General features: G+C 48.3%; 2 protein-coding genes across 2 annotated transcripts, besides 2 other annotated features; one reads left to right on the top strand and one right to left on the bottom strand.

Moving 5' to 3' along the window:
- Positions 1-430: 430 nt before the first annotated feature.
- Positions 431-1444, bottom strand: NFIA_013590 (mitochondrial 54S ribosomal protein uL15m; the record flags this gene model as incomplete). Its single annotated transcript, XM_001264566.1, has 2 exons — positions 431-1055; positions 1122-1444. 2 exons carry the CDS (start codon positions 1442-1444, stop codon positions 431-433), a joined length of 948 nt encoding a protein of 315 aa, XP_001264567.1.
- A 5152-nt stretch (positions 1445-6596) lies between these two features.
- Positions 6597-6627: a microsatellite.
- A 4623-nt stretch (positions 6628-11250) lies between these two features.
- Positions 11251-11276: a microsatellite.
- A 616-nt stretch (positions 11277-11892) lies between these two features.
- On the top strand, positions 11893-13923 carry NFIA_013580 (putative mucin; the record flags this gene model as incomplete). The annotated part of the gene is made up of 3 exons (XM_001264565.1): positions 11893-12378; positions 12437-12710; positions 12767-13923. The coding sequence occupies 3 exons, from the start codon at positions 11893-11895 to the stop codon at positions 13921-13923; spliced, it is 1917 nt and encodes a 638-aa protein (XP_001264566.1).
- Positions 13924-15656: the final 1733 nt, after the last annotated feature.

The raw sequence follows: 15656 nt of genomic DNA, 5'->3' as shown, positions 1-15656 counted from the left end.
GGCTCTCCTGCTCATAGCCGGCTGACTTAATTCAAGTCTCACTTTCGTCTATCTCTGTTTCTAGTGACATACATGTCTAATATGCAAACTACCAAACCGCTTGGGGTGTGATCGCAGGGGATTGTTTTGTATTGACAATAACCCGCCTGCTTCTCGGTCTTCGGCCCTCGTAGATCGATCCGGCCTGGTATTGGGCTAAGTGCCATGCCTGCTGTTTTGAACCGGTTAACGGAGTCAGAGGGCGATTGGAAGAAACTGAGAGCTACACGACCGAGGTTTAATATTCCATTTATGCAAAGTATTTATACATGTATTCCCACAGAAAAATCGGAAGTCAACAAGACAGGATGTAAACGAAGAAGACAGGCTAGTTGTACCATGAACACAAGTCAAAAACATAGAGCTAGAAACGGTATTTTTCGTTTCCTCACTACCAAAGTCTGTTCTCCGGCAGCACCTTCTCCTTCTTGACGCCAGCCGACGACTTGCGCTCCGCCGGCGAGCGGAAGAACAAACTGGGTCCCTCGGAAGGTTTGAGCAGATGGCTCAGATACCCCCGGTGGGCCGGGTCACGGTAGTACTCGATATCGCGACGCTTAGTGGGGTCAGGGAGACGGTACTTGTAGCCCATTTCGCGCATGATATTTGACTCGGCGAGATCCTGGGCCTCGAGGCCGGCGGCCTTGAGGAGGGCGTCGCTGGCGCTTTCGGGCGACCATGCGGTCGAGATGAACGGGTGCGTCTCACGATTCATGATGCGGGCTATGGCGGAGCGGGTGTAGAATCTTGTTGTCACGGAGCCGCCGGCGGCTTCGACGGCAGCGATGGCGCTGGCGGAGGCGCGCGATACGACGATGTGGATGGGTTGCTTGAGGACGTTGCCGCCTTCGGCTGATACGCCGCGGCCGAGAAGCTTCACGCCGTCCTTGGTCTGGTGGATGCAGCGGGATTTGGCCAGTTCGCGAATGGTGATGGGGCGGGTTGGGTCGATGCGGCCTTGGTCAATCCATTCCTGGATGCGGTCGAGGTTGGCGGGCGCGAGGTCGAGAGCGAAACTGCGTTGCCGGATGTTAGGAAATCTCCATCATTATTTTCTCTGCGCTCACAAGGCCGGGACATACACGTTGTTGAACCCACGCTCACCGTGCACCACGATCTCCGGCGTCTGTCCACCATTGAACCCCGCGGGGACTTTTCCATGCTGCTTTTGACCCTTGTGACCACGTCCGGAGGTCTTACCCTTACCGGACGCCGGACCACGACCTCTTCTGATTCTCTTATTGTACGCCCCCGGAGTATCGGACAACGACGCTAAAATGTGTGCATTGCGGCTCTGTTGCTGGAATTGCGGTAGGAGGGATGACAGGGGTGACGCTGCCGACACAGCTGGTTTTGTCAGAATCTGTTGCCACCTCAGTGGCAGCATCTGAAGATTAGGACGCATTGTATCTGTGGGAGACTGATGATTGTGATTTTCCACTGCTGCGTTGAACTGATATTACGGGACAAAGATCTTCGGGATGCGGATGCGGAGAAATGTCGGACCGGGCATCATTTCCTCTGCCTAAGGTTGACTACTACAAATAATCCTTCTGATACACACATGATAATAGAGTAATTCTCTTATTTTTCTTACTTATTCATCAAAGGTCTCTGGCTCTGATTGAATTTGTTGTCTACTGGTTCTAGCAAAGAAACGCTACAACGAGGGCCAGCACAAACGCCCCCGAAAGCACCTCGCCAGGCAGCTATGGAACGATTGCTATCCCGAACGACACTTAATATAGTTGTCCTGCAGCTTACCGAGGACAGCTCTAGTCAGGAATGCAGATACTCAGCCAGTCTGTGGGAGATTGTCCACTGCTTCCTCATGTACGAAGGCAGAAGGACACCGTAGCCTCATCCGCTGTCTCTCTCATCGTCGCACCGATACAGTGGGATCTAACCACGCTTTGTGCATTGACAGTCCGTTGTCTTTCCTAAGTACCTGACCAGGCTGTGGCTGGGGAATGTCTATGTACAGCCAGTATCTCTCGCTGTACTGATCATTCACTAGGATAGGTATGCCTGGAACAAGGTGTTGAGGAACACTTTGAAAGTGCCAGATATCCCCGGCTATATGCTCTGGCTAGCCAACAGCAAACTTAGGCTGGCCCGTTCAGCACCACAGAAACATCAGCCGTGACGTAGAGGGCCAGATACACATCGGCTTGTATGGCTAAGAAGCATGATGCTTGGTCGGATGTAGCAACTGAGCCTCCTCGGTTCGATTAGAAATGTGTCTGTCGGCTGTGCTTCAGACCTTCGAAAACGAATCAGCCAGTCCAATTGGGAATAACTGTATCGCTAAAGAAATGGATATTGTTCCATCGCAGGGCGACAGGAGTAACGGGTTGACCTGGGCTATGGTTCAACCGTAGATAGAATACTCACCGCTGTGTCCATGGGCAAGGTAAGCAAGCTCTTTTCACGCCCATTGAAAGATTAAGGATGACTCGAGAGGCCACTTTGCATCTTCATTGTCTTCCTTGCTCGGCACCTTACTCCCGGTGCATTCATATACCTGGGAATGATGACAAAGGTACGGAACGTAGATTGCCTCACGAAGATGACCAAAGTACCTGGCGTTGAGTTCAACTAACAGTATCCTTGGCCACGGAGTCGCCGTGTTCAGCAGGCATAGTTCCTGTACCAAGTGCCTGCAAGCAAGGACTAGACGCACGAAAACTCGAATACCATGCGTATTACTCAACACCGTCGACAAAGATCCCCAGGAGCAAGGTAGTCTCACAGACTCCATGAGACTCAGCCAAGGTATGGACCGGTTCCTTTTGTCAACTCGGGTAAACATAGGGGGTTGCCTGCTTTCCGCGATTCCATGGCATTCAGATGTCAGCGACACCGGCATCGTTGCCCAGTCTATGGTTGTTGAAATCTGTTCGAAATCAACGGAGAGCCCTTGTCTGTGGCCCACTTCCCAGATGGCAGTGTTGGTTCGGGGCCGCGGTTGATTACATATTGCGCGATGCCGAAGATAATATCAGCAGAATATGATCGAATTAGCAGTCACGATGAGAATGGTTGTATATGTAAATGTACTGGTGTAGGCTACAGTATTCCAGTGGGGAAGCACGGAACGAAAGGAGAGTGAATATCGAGGTCTGGACTCCGGACAAGTCCTGGTGCTATATTTGGGTCAGATGCTCAGTCAGTCTCATTTCGATGATCCGGATGTGAAACAGGATTCGTATGCCTTCCTGACTATGTATCTATCACCCTGATTGGTAAATAATGAGTGGTTTTTCAATGACCCATTGTGGGACAGAATCATTGTCTTGACAATAAGGTCAGTATGTCACAAGTTGTTAGCTGTCATTTACGCGTGTTTTGGACACTGCAGTATTGCTCTTCTAGACCTGTGTCACAATGACTGTTGCTTGAGCTACGAAGGACATCATCATTCCAGGTTTTATATTCCGTAGTAACCGAAAGTTGCTGGAGGAATCCTGGTGTTGTACGGTCTCTTTTTGTCACGGAGCATGCCATCGGCTATGCATTTATGCTGTTAATTATCGCAATAAGATCCGATAAGTGTCTCTCCTCAAGGATGAACCTCGGTTTCAGCGCGCGATACTCCGTACACGGACATTGATGCTGTCGGTATTCGTAGGAGTTGATTCAAAGTCTTATACTTCGGACATCCCATCCTGCGACTGGGTCAGACTGTTTCGCAGGTAGAAGACTCATGTGTGCTGGCTCAAATCGTTCAACTTGAGACATCTTTCCACTGATCCTTGCGGGAGGATGGGCATGAGGAGAAAAAGCGAGGCGCAAGTCTCCCTCGCAGCAGTGGCTTCGTCTGTCTACTCTACACCAGCAGATTCTGAGCACGCACAAGCACCAATGCGTAATGAAATCAAAGTTAGTCAAGCGAGATGAAAACGTGAGTGATCAATCATCAGTTCAATCCGAGTGCGTTGGCCTTGGGAGAACTGTGCTGCTGATGAAGTTCTCGAGCCGCCAGGATGAGTAAAAAAATATAATGTAAGGAGCCTAGAGAGGTAGCAGGGAGGACACTAGAGAAACAGCTAACTATCCTGTGAAAGGGCTGTACAGTTGTCCCTGGCAAGACACATAGGTACATACAAGGTAGATGAGAACGGAGTACTCCGTACCATACTCGTCAAAATCCTTGCATACATTCAACTGCCCACCTGGTGACCCTGAAAGGCTGCAAGGTGATAAATGACCTAGATATGACAACCACGGGGCACTCTGTGCACATTTGCAAGGAGCTGCAGTTACAATAGGAAAATTCTCCGATGAATATCGTTTCCCTTCTGGTAATGGGCAGAAGGCAACTACGACTGGGATACGGCCGGATTGGACCATTTTGGGCCAAAGGTAAAACCAAATGAATTTGGGGATGGTATGTCTAGTTTGGATGGAACATGACGCAAGCTGATATTCGCAGAGGACAAGCCTTTTCTTGCTGGACTATTTGAAGATAATATTTTCTTCTTCTTGATATGTATCTATGTGTCTGTTAAAGCGGAAATTGTGAGTTGAGCACAATTTAAATGTGAGATCCACTCCGGAAATAGTAGTTGGTCGAACTTGACTACGATAGTCTGCAGCCGTACAACCCAAAGTACTTACTCAGTAGGTACTTGGGACTGGATGGTTAGTCCCTGAATGCAGTTCCTGCTGAACTATAACCTGTGTGAGAACAAGTGATGGACCACTCGTCCACTCCTACCGAATATTGCTATTGTTAGGTGGCTGGCTGCCTAAGTCCAACTCTTGATACCATATGGGGCAAATAGTGCTGGATGTGGATATTTCGACAGTGGCAGCGCGTCAGAGAAGCATTATGGATATCACTATCACTGAGAGCAAAAATTATTTATTATAACTTTTGAGGTTAGATCATTCGCTCAACCAGCAAACAACCCTGATAGTGGGTTACGGTAGAGAGTACGGAGTACTGTAGGAAGGAAGAAAGCTCCAACACCTTCAAGGAGAGATTATGGCAAGTTTCAGTGCCACAGGTGACAGGCCTCTCTTGTGGCAACTTCAATGACCAGGCTGTAACAGCTGCTATGTGTACAGAGGTAATCCGTAGAAAGTCGGTCCGTACTAGCGAACTCAAGGATACAAATGTTGACTTCAGCAGTCTCCCCCGACGGTTCCGAATGGTCAAGAAGTTATTGAGGCGACCGAATAGTGTAAACCTGATTAGCCCCTCAAACTGGAAAATGACTTCAGCCAGTCAACGTCGGATAATCTGAGCATGATTACCGTAGAGAATAGGTAATTGCGTGACCGGCAAGAAATACCTAGGTAATATTGACGATGCCCTGGGTCTGAAGCCGATCGCGGCAAAGTCTCTACATGGCAGTCTTGCGGTCTGCCACCAGCAAAACATAATCATCATTATTACCTTGACAAACGCCGCCGCCATTTTAGACCTTTGTCCTTGGGTCATTTTGCCTTTCTTCCTTTTTTGGGGCGGGGGGTGTCTTGGGCCCATGCAACTGCGAGTCTGCGGGACCCAGGCGCACATGAACAGACCAACCACACTTCGTTTTAAGGCCTCTTCGCCGTCTGAATTCGACTTTCCCGAACGAGTCAAGCGTTGCTCTCGCTTTCCATCATTTTCTCTTCCTGTCATGCTGGCGAAATTTGATGATGGCTTATGACAAGCTGCGAGGTGGCCATCCGCCCCTTCGATGGAGACACTGCGACGTTTTTCAGTGCTGAGATGACCATCACCATCAACCAGATCCGAGGGTTCTTTTCAAGCCCCAGTGTAGATCCACTCGCGGCCTGCTATTCGTTCTTTACGGGCGCCAACTTGGGTTTTTTCCTTTAGATGACGGTGAAGACCGTCTAGATATCATTATTGACTTACATCAAGACTGAGAGACTGCCACAGCCCCCAGCCCTCAGCTTGTCTGAGGCCTGGTGGCACGCGCTTGCAAGATGATGGACACTGTTCTTATCTGGGGGTTCTGGAACAGTGCTTCAGCCCACTTGGACTTATGATTATCGATTATTTGCAAAACTGCAACCCAGTCAACTTCCAAGACCTGATCCAAGCTTAGAACGAACTCAGACCGAGCCGATCGTTGAGACTGGACTATGAACAAGTAACTTTGTGTTCGTGTTCTTGCCTCTTTCAAGACGGTTTGACTGGCGGCACTTATCCGCTATGCCGTGACTCCTATGTATCTGCCTGGGTATGGAGTAGTATTTTCGACGCATACACCACAATCCCGGTCCAGCAGACAAAAGAAGGGAAGGCTGAAGCATTTAACACAAAGGAGAAGCCGAAGAGGTCAAGACGTACAGACGCGCAGCTTTAGCTCCAATGTTAACGCCGGAGGGGACGCTGAGCGTACCTTTATTGGAGGTCTGGACTTTTGCTGGTTAACCTTTGTGGTGCGATTCGACTTCAAACTAAAATCTCTGGCTTTCTTTCGGGGAGTCTTGAGGCTGTATCGATTTCTTCATGGGCTATTTACGCGGGCGTGGGCCATATTCACACCGAGTGATCCTCCTTCAGCACGTAGATAGTCCGTAGATAATCATGCTTTTGCTCTGTTTCTTTTGCTCCGTTTCTTTCGAGCTCTCTCGAGAACAGTCTCTGCACGTCGTCATCGGTAATCGACAATCCAATCAATGCTCATCAAGATAGAGATCAGATACGGAGGCTAAGGTACGGAGCATGTTGGTTTTGGTTTGGCCTGCAACGAGCAGCCAATAAATATAGATTACCTTGCTCCATCCTCCCTGGTGGAAAAGCAGTACTCTTACGGAGTAGATATCATATGTAAATTTGCGGTGCATTGATATACCCCGTACGAGAGGTATTGATTAAATGAAATTAATCTGACGTAAAAATGGAGAAGTGGATTGACAATTGAAGCGAGGCTCCATGTTCGACGAGGCAGGTAACATCATGAGATATTATTTATGCATCATCATTACTCTGTAATTGTTCGCCTTTCCCTCAGGTAGAGTATCACCTCCGCTACAAATTAGATAGGGTTCATAAGTATCAATCATCCATGCACCGTAGTACATATCTATTTCGTGCTCCGTACCATGATAAACTGAGACAATAGCTACCTTACTGAGCCTAATATCATTCTGTGGCTGACCGACTGTTCCAAAACACAAACTTAAGTTCTCCCAACCGTATTCCTTCTTGCTCGTATACGGCCAGGGTCATCGGTTTGGAATAAACTGGAAGGAGTCTGTACTCCGTATTCAATTTGCTGAGTCCGTAGATAGACCTCGATTCCAAAAAACGGCTAGCCGCTTCTGGAGTATTGGACGAATTAGAGAGGTCGCATGCGGGCAATAACATGATACCTTACTATGAGTAGGTACTCCGTAATGCTATTGGGCTGAATGTCCTATCTGCATAAGATCTGCACCAAACCGCGTCACTATTTATCGATTACTGAACTGAATTATCAGAAGACAAGCAAGAGCACTCCGTACAGTACTCTGAGAGATGGTCTGTACTTCGTACATTACATTTACTCCATGCGCCTACATGAAGCCCCGAGGCCCCTGAGCGCCGTCACTTATCAGCCCCTCTCTTAGGAGTTAGGAGTTTTGGGAGCAATGGACTAGGCGTTGGCGGAGAAAACCACTCCGATTGTAACGACCGAACTTGACGCTCAAAAGATACGTAGTCATCACGCTAAGCCAGTTGACGATACCATTATCAAGTCATGACCCATGATCTTGGGGTGAGACGGAAAAGGAAACGAGAACGAAGATGACTGATGCGGCACTCATCCACTTGTATGCGAATGTGGGCTATTTACGCACCATCCTACCCATTTGATTATTGATTGACCGTCAGCCTTTCAAAGACCACTTTCTCTCCCGTCCTGGACCGCGCCTCGCGAGTCGCGAGCGAGGGAAATGCTGAGCGCAGTCGGAAATTGTCCTTGATCGCTCAACGCCATCATCGGCATAGTAGTGATCACTGATCAGAATTCAACTGGGTTTGAAAAGTCAAACCGCTGAGCCTAGTCCGTCACTCTATCCTTGATTATTGTCGCCGGATTTGCGCCAATCAAGGTAGGAAACAGTGGGTTGGGACGATTGGACAGGATTTGTTGTCGTCTGCTTTGATCAAAGAGAAGATGGTCCTCAGGAGAAAACTAACGTGTAGAACATTGTTTTCGTGTCCCTACATAATTACTGAGCTTACAGAAGCTGTCCAGCACGGAATGACATCCCCGCAATGAAGTATTGAAGAAGCAGAAGTGAGAATGCTCCTGCTCACATGCAATCTCCAGAGTCCTGCTCAGGAGTATATGGTACATACTTGGTAGCACTATCAGGTTCAGTATATCAACAATGTTGTGCGCGCGCCCTTACCCATGCTAGGGTCCTTGGAATGGCGAAAGGTCGATTCTCTATTGTTGGTTTGACAAGCATTATGATTTCAAAATCATTGCCTGCTGAAGGCCGCGCAAGTGTATGATCACAATCACGAGCTCAAACCATGGAAATGGAATCATTTGCCTTCCACTTCCTCTTCTTCTCGACTGTCTTTGGATAGGTTTAATAATGATAGCGCGACTCCACAGTAACAACTAACAAGGATGAATCTGATTCCTGAAAGGAAAAACAGCCACAAGCAGCCAGCGACTCAGCTCGTCGATGTCGGTCGGGATGGATCCTTGGCTTAGAGGGAGTTTCTATCATCTATTTGCTTCGACCAGCTGATGCAGTGGAAACTGGCGTATTTCTTCAAAACCGGCGATCGCGTCAGCTCATGATAGCCGCGGAAATTCTAGATAATCAATGGTCAATTTAGAGTCTGTGTCTCCGTAGAAAAGCGTAGAATTTGAAGGTGTTTGATTCGCCCATGGGAATCCCATTTTCGTGGTTCGGACTAAACACGGAACACTATGAGAAGACATCGGGAGCAGAGTTGTAAAGGATTTGTGGATAAGGATACATTATTGATCATCTATGTAACCATCAGCTTCGACTTAGGCGGTAAATTACCCTTCTGGGGGCGCTGCTAGCAGGCTGAGCAGCACCTTTGTCCATCACAATAATGCAGGTTATTATTTACCTAGTTCGTATGGAGTACAAAGAGCCTAGTATCAGCCTGGTCGGTTCGGTTATAACATGTATGTATGTACTTTGGACTGAAGGGGCAAAGCGTACCACTACTGTTCTACTGCTTGCTGCCGGCCCAGAAGTTGCCGAGCTATCTTCTCCGGCTAGTCTCTTTGATGGAAGCAGGAAGACTGAGCCTGAGTGCTGAGAGGAGAGTTACACGCAGCAATTGGACTGATCTTCTTTGGAGCAACTTTTCCGGCGCTCAACCGCCAATAGGCTCGTCACTACGAGTTTCTGGGTCCTTTTGTGCACTCGTCCATCCAATGATTATCAGAGCTGCCTACCTTACATCCAAAAGGTCCAGCCAGTTTCGATACGCGGCAAAACATCCAACGTTGCTCTGGCTTCTCATTCCTTAGACAACCAATGTGGAGTGACCATACCTGGCTGAAACCCTTTTTCTATTTATTTTATTTATTATTATTTTCCCCCCCTGAACTGAACTTCCGGCTCTTAGATTGTGTTTTGAGCTGCAAGTGGGTTTACAAATGTTGATCTGCTAAGCCTCACATTATTTCCATCCTCATGCTTTCCTCCCTGTGATACAGTAGTACAGGGAAACTCTGTACAAGTATGGTAATTGCTCTTCACCTGTTCTCCGTTAGTGCCGTTTGCCCTATCTATTTGCAGTTAGACAGGGCCGGATTATCCAACTATCGGCCGCCATCCATACCAGGCTGCCCAAATTGGTTCTCCTCTGATACACGACCATACAAAATGATACCTGGCTACCTTACGCATGCATTTTTCACCTGATCCATCCATGACAATCCGACTCATCCATACCGCCCCAGGCAGAGGTACAGGCTCAACCAACCCTTGCCATACTCAAACATTTTGTACTAAGCCGCCAGCCCACCTTGCTGATGGCCTATCTTCTGGCCTACCCTACCCTGACTTTTCGCCTGGTCACAGTCCACAGCTACCTTGGAAGCCACACTTACGGACCAATCACGAAGCCTGCTCCGACGTTATCCATAGTTCCATCCCCTCATCTGCCCATGCCGGTGAAATTCCCAAACCAGGTTTGTATGAGCATTACAGAGTATTTCCGTAAACCGACCGGAGTACTCACGGAAATGACCTACCTGATTTATTCATTCCTTTTGCTTCCGCTTTGGTTGGGCTAGAAATTAGTAGTGCACAAACCTCCCTTCGTTTACTTACAGTACTTCTTCCGTGCCTCCGGGCTTGTTGAGCAATGCCGCCCCTTCTCCTTTAGCTTTCTCCCCTCTCTTTTCTTTTTCTTGATCCATTATTATTCCCTTTTTCCGTCAGGCGGCACATAACGGTGGTTGCAAGAGTGACACTAAACCAAACTTATTATTGGATATATGGGTCCTACAGAGTCAGCAATAGAGTAAGTATGGAATACCTTACAAGCCTAGGTACGAAGGTGTATGTTAGTTTCCAACTGTCCAATCTCGTCTTGATTCCAACCCCTCTTTTCTTTCCTTTCACTCTCAGACCTTGCCTGACTAATAATAACACGGATGAACTAGTTCTGGAGTATGAATTTTGCCAATCCCTCCTGAGTCTCAAGACTATTATGGTCTAGGGCTGCTGACTTTCTGGTTACCATTCCACTACTCGGTAGTAGAGACTAGTAGCAGCAGTAATACTAGTAGTAATGCATCCACTTGCTTCCCCGTGGCTCTGACATCAACCGGTATTTCACTTTTCCTTTCTCCCAAGACAAACCAGAGACAAATCAACCTGGATCAACTATGACCAAACCGGAACCGACCCAAACGAGTCCAAAGGAGGATCAACCCTCTGGACCTGCGTCCGGGCCAAACTCTGTCTGTTCTGTATGGACACTCTCGGACTGTGGACACAGCGGACACACCACCTTCTCCGGACGAGGACTAACCGACCCTGGCTCTTCGAGCGGAGTAAGTAGTGGTGTCGTGATATGAACATTTAGCTGGATGAGGGATGATGTCTTGATCTCATCCTTCAATTATTACCTTTTTTTTGCCCTCACTACTACACCTACTACTCTTCATTTTCATTTCCAATAATTTCGGTTTTTTCATAATGATTATTTCTTCTCATACGGCTTGGTTCCATAGAAGGATCACTTAATTTTTTTTTCTTTTTCTTTTTTTTTTAAAAAAACACATTAATATTCGCTTTTTTGATCTTTAATTTCCAATCCGTTCTACTTCATTGTCCCTTTAGACTTTCATTCATTAGCCTTATACTTGCGTCGACATCTTTATCTCCTTGGACATATTTCCTTTACTATAACTTGGGCGGGCTGGCAACTTCCTCCTGGCACTTACATTTCTCATGCTGAGTCTTCTATGACTGCTTTACTCTAGACCTGTGTTGTGGTGTTTTCTTGCCTGCTCTGGATCGGCCTTTCTTCAAGTTACCTTCCCCCTTCTGTGCCTTCATTCCATTGAAAAGGCATGGTCAACATTCACCAGATCGGTTGTCGTCCTATCTACAAAGTACTTCGCAACTTCTTGTTATACCAACTCGAATAGAAATCAACAACTCTTCCAATTGTCCTTTGGATCCCTGAGCCGCCGATCCGATTTCTATATCTTCCAACCCATGGGAGCTGGTTTGCGTCCAGTGAGATAGTGAATTCTGATCCCGAGCGAGGTCGAATAGCGCAAGATATTCATAGAGGTGGAATGAGACTCTCGTGACAAGCGTGTCCTGCAGAGCTTCTTTCGCAATTTCCTTGTTCGATCCACACGCACCATCTCGTGCCATATGCCTCCGACTATATACACTCCGCAATACTTCCCCTCCGCCCCGGCTCCGATAACCCCCACTACGCATCACTATCCGTACGAGGACAGTTCGGCATCGACGTTCAGACAATACCCGGAGACTACTTCGGAGGTCTCTGACAATCGCTGGACTGCTCCCTTAAGGGACGGTCTGCCAACTCCCCCAAACGACATGACCGGGGTGGCGTACAAGTCTCTCCCGTCGTCCAGCTATGGGGGCAAACATGATGCAATCACACTTCCCCCCTATTTTAGAGCGTCCGCTTATACTCGCACCGGCTACGACTCTTCTTCTACAATGATACCTTCAAGCAAATCGCAGAGTCAACCTCAATCTACCCACAATGTTCCAGCGTCCGTACCAGCAAGCCAGAAGAAGGCCAGCACCAATTCCGCGGCGTCTTACCTGCGAATTCCATCATCGATCAACGACAGCAGGGGAAGCCTGTCTGAATTCGCTGCGCAGGTAAGCATCAAAACTGCTCGCACTGGGGACAGGGTCAACTGACTTTATCCTCTTGCAGATGACTTGTTTATTCTGGTTCGAAAGCACATCGAAGTTGAAAACCATAGAGGAACGCGTGAATACACTGCCTTCTCTTGTTCCGGAGGCGTTGCCTACTCCCGGCTTCAAGAAGTGGGTAACGAACATTCTATCGACGACGCAGGTCAGCCAGAATGTGATCTTACTGGCACTCATGTTCATCTACCGGTTGAAGAAGTTCAATCCTGCGGTGCGGGGGAAGAAAGGCAGTGAGTTTCGGTTGATGACCATCGCCCTGATGCTTGGAAACAAATGTCAGCACTTGTCCATCCGCGAAGGTTGTGAATACGAAAGCTGACTCGTTTCCCAGTTCTCGATGACAACACGTATACAAACAAGACGTGGGCTGAGGTTTCCGGTATCCCAGTCCAGGAAATCCACGTGATGGAAGTCGAGTTCCTCAGCAATGTGCGGTACAATCTCTATGCATCAGAAGAGGAATGGGCTCAATGGCATACGAAACTCGGGGTTTTCTCAGACTTCTTCAACAGAGCAGTTGTGATCCCAGATGAGGTCGACTTGAGCCCTACAGCTCCTGTGTTGCGCATATCTCCTAGCCTTCGAGCAACATCCCAACTCCCGTCGTCGACTCCGTCCAAGTTGCCGTCTCCACCAGCATCTGATCCTATTCGCCCACAGGCAGCCTGGAACCAACCGGCCAATACTTTTGCACCTCTTCCTCAGCTTGGTAGTGATATTCAGCTCGCCAACCCTCGCAAACGGACTCGGGACGAACAAGTCGATGAGCATCCCGCAAAGAGAGTTACCGTGCCCCAGATTATTCCACCAGCTTCTACCCTACCAGCGACTTCCGCCATGACAAGCCTTCCGGCCCTGCCACCGGTCATCACACCCACGTCTGTTCCTTCATCACACCAGGCTTACATCCCTGGACCTATTCCCCATCTGCCACGTCCCAATCTCCCTGTTTCATCACACACACTGGTTCCAAGCATTTCCGCAACCACGCCCCAACCACCCTCTACTGCTGGTCGCGCTATGCCTCCGGCTACGTACAGTTCGTCCACCACCTGGGCACCATCGGTCCCACATATGACCACTGTGCCGCCCGTTTTAAATGGCATCTACCATACCCCAATCTCGCTACCCGATCCTGGAAGATATCACGCGAGTCCCTACGGGATGTCGTCGGCCACTGTGTCACCAGCGGTGTCGGCCTACTCTGTACACACACCTCAAACACATCTGTCACCTTCTTTCTTTCTGGCAAACCGAAACTCGCCTTATCGACCTGTCCGAGCTGTTAACACCCTGCTAATTCCGCCTCCGTCAACATCTCTCCAGCAGCAGCGTAGTGTTCCTTTTGACCATATGCACTACCAGCCGCTTGGGAAGACAGCCGCGGAGCGTAAAACAGGCGTGTTGCCCTATCTTCATCACGAAGCATGGCCACAGGGGCCCTTTATCCAGCCGACTTTCCATTCAACTCCGAACTACTCGAGTTGAACATGGCCTTTCACGACATTTCACGACCATTGACATGAGCAGGATGCCTTCTACTTCTTACCCAAAGCTGTATTTTGTACAATATCTTTACATTTTTGACGACTTGCATTACCACGGCGTTTAGCATCATAGATGGATTACAAAGGCTCATTACCATTGTCCATATTGTGTGTTGAGGCGGAATCCGTGAGCTCTGGTGGCTTTCTGGGAGACGCATGACACTGGTGTTACGTTCCATCTCCATTGCTGTCTTTTGATCTGTTATCCTACACTGTTACCACCAGACGTTGCATGTGCATACTTAGGCGTTCGTTACCTTTTTTGACAGGGTCTGTCCACGTAGAACTGGGCATTTGACAATCATACAATAGTCCGATCTTGAAACGTAGGGCGTACGAGGATATTTAGCACTTCAATTATGGAGGCATAGGATTATGCACGGTGACCTTGAGCGGGAAAACTTTCGGCTGGGGATCGTTATACCCAACACAGCTCTATGACTATACGCCGACTATCTGCTTGTCAAGTGCTAATGGTTTAGTGACTCGAAGCAATCTAATAATGCCTGTGACCGAAAGCTACTTGCCCATTTGAGTTTCATATTGCCAAGCTCTTGTCTCTAAGGTAGCTAAACGTATGATTAATGGTTCGCTGCGTTTATCTATCGATGACGAACCCGTGAGCTCTATCAAAAAAATTTTCCCGATACAGGCCACTGCACCGATGAGGAGAAATCAATAAGCAAGGACAGCCCGTTCATCCGCGAGACACGGGAGTTTCGACCACTTGGTTGTCATCTGACGATCTCTCAGTCAAAGGTTCAATGAAGACGAGAGGGAAGAAACGGAGAAACGAGAATTGAGTGGAGCTTGCTTTCCCCGGACTGTCATCGTCGCTGGTCACCCAGACACTAGATAACCACCTATTTCTAGCATGACAGCGGAGCGCAGGTCTGCCAGAACATGGATCCAGGGCTGATTATCTAGACTCGTATGTGACTGCGGGTGATCCCGGTAGGTATTCCGGGAGGACTGTAGGGCAGGGAATAAGCCAAGGCGAGCTGGTGAGAGTCAACTTTTGACTCTCGGTCTCGAAGTCACCATCATGATGGTAGACAGACTGTTTTAGAATAGAGGGAATTGCTTTGATATATTGATTATCGAATATAGCCAGAGCCTACTTTCTCTATCGAGGTAAGAATTGAGCAGGAGGCGAACAATCGTCCGGATTTAGCCTATTGGGAAGCCGCAAGATGTAGATATGATATCAGACCGAGAGATAAAGCAACAGCTTCCAAGTACCATTCTGGAATCGCATCGTGCTGCTATTTATATGCGCAAGTACCGATATATAGGTATTGTACTATTTTTCAAGAGTTACGATCAAGAGCATCGTCATTGTTGTAACCCTTCAAGACAGCTTATATCGCACTCCGATTAACCCCCCTCATGATATTGCACTTGGCGCTTATCTTCTCCTCACAAAGGGAAAAAACTCTGCGACTTTCTCCTCACGACTCCAATTCGAACGCGTCGGTGTGAGAAGGGAGACCCAGAAACCAGAGTAACCTTGTTTCTCGGGCCCATCAGAACTCTAGATTCCTCTCCTTGACCCGTTTGGACCCGGAATCAACCCACATTTAACCACAGCCAGCCTGCAGAGAGCTCCAAAGCGGAAAAGAGAAGCAGAGAAAAAGTGAAGGGGAGAAAAAAAGATAGAGCGGCAAAAGAAGT

Source organism: Aspergillus fischeri, genomic scaffold (genome assembly GCF_000149645.3).
Source record: "Aspergillus fischeri NRRL 181 1099437636249 genomic scaffold, whole genome shotgun sequence".
NCBI classification, from domain to species: domain Eukaryota; kingdom Fungi; phylum Ascomycota; class Eurotiomycetes; order Eurotiales; family Aspergillaceae; genus Aspergillus; species Aspergillus fischeri.
The sequence above is the reverse complement of the archived record's forward strand: the minus strand, read 5'-3'. Positions and strand labels throughout refer to the sequence as shown.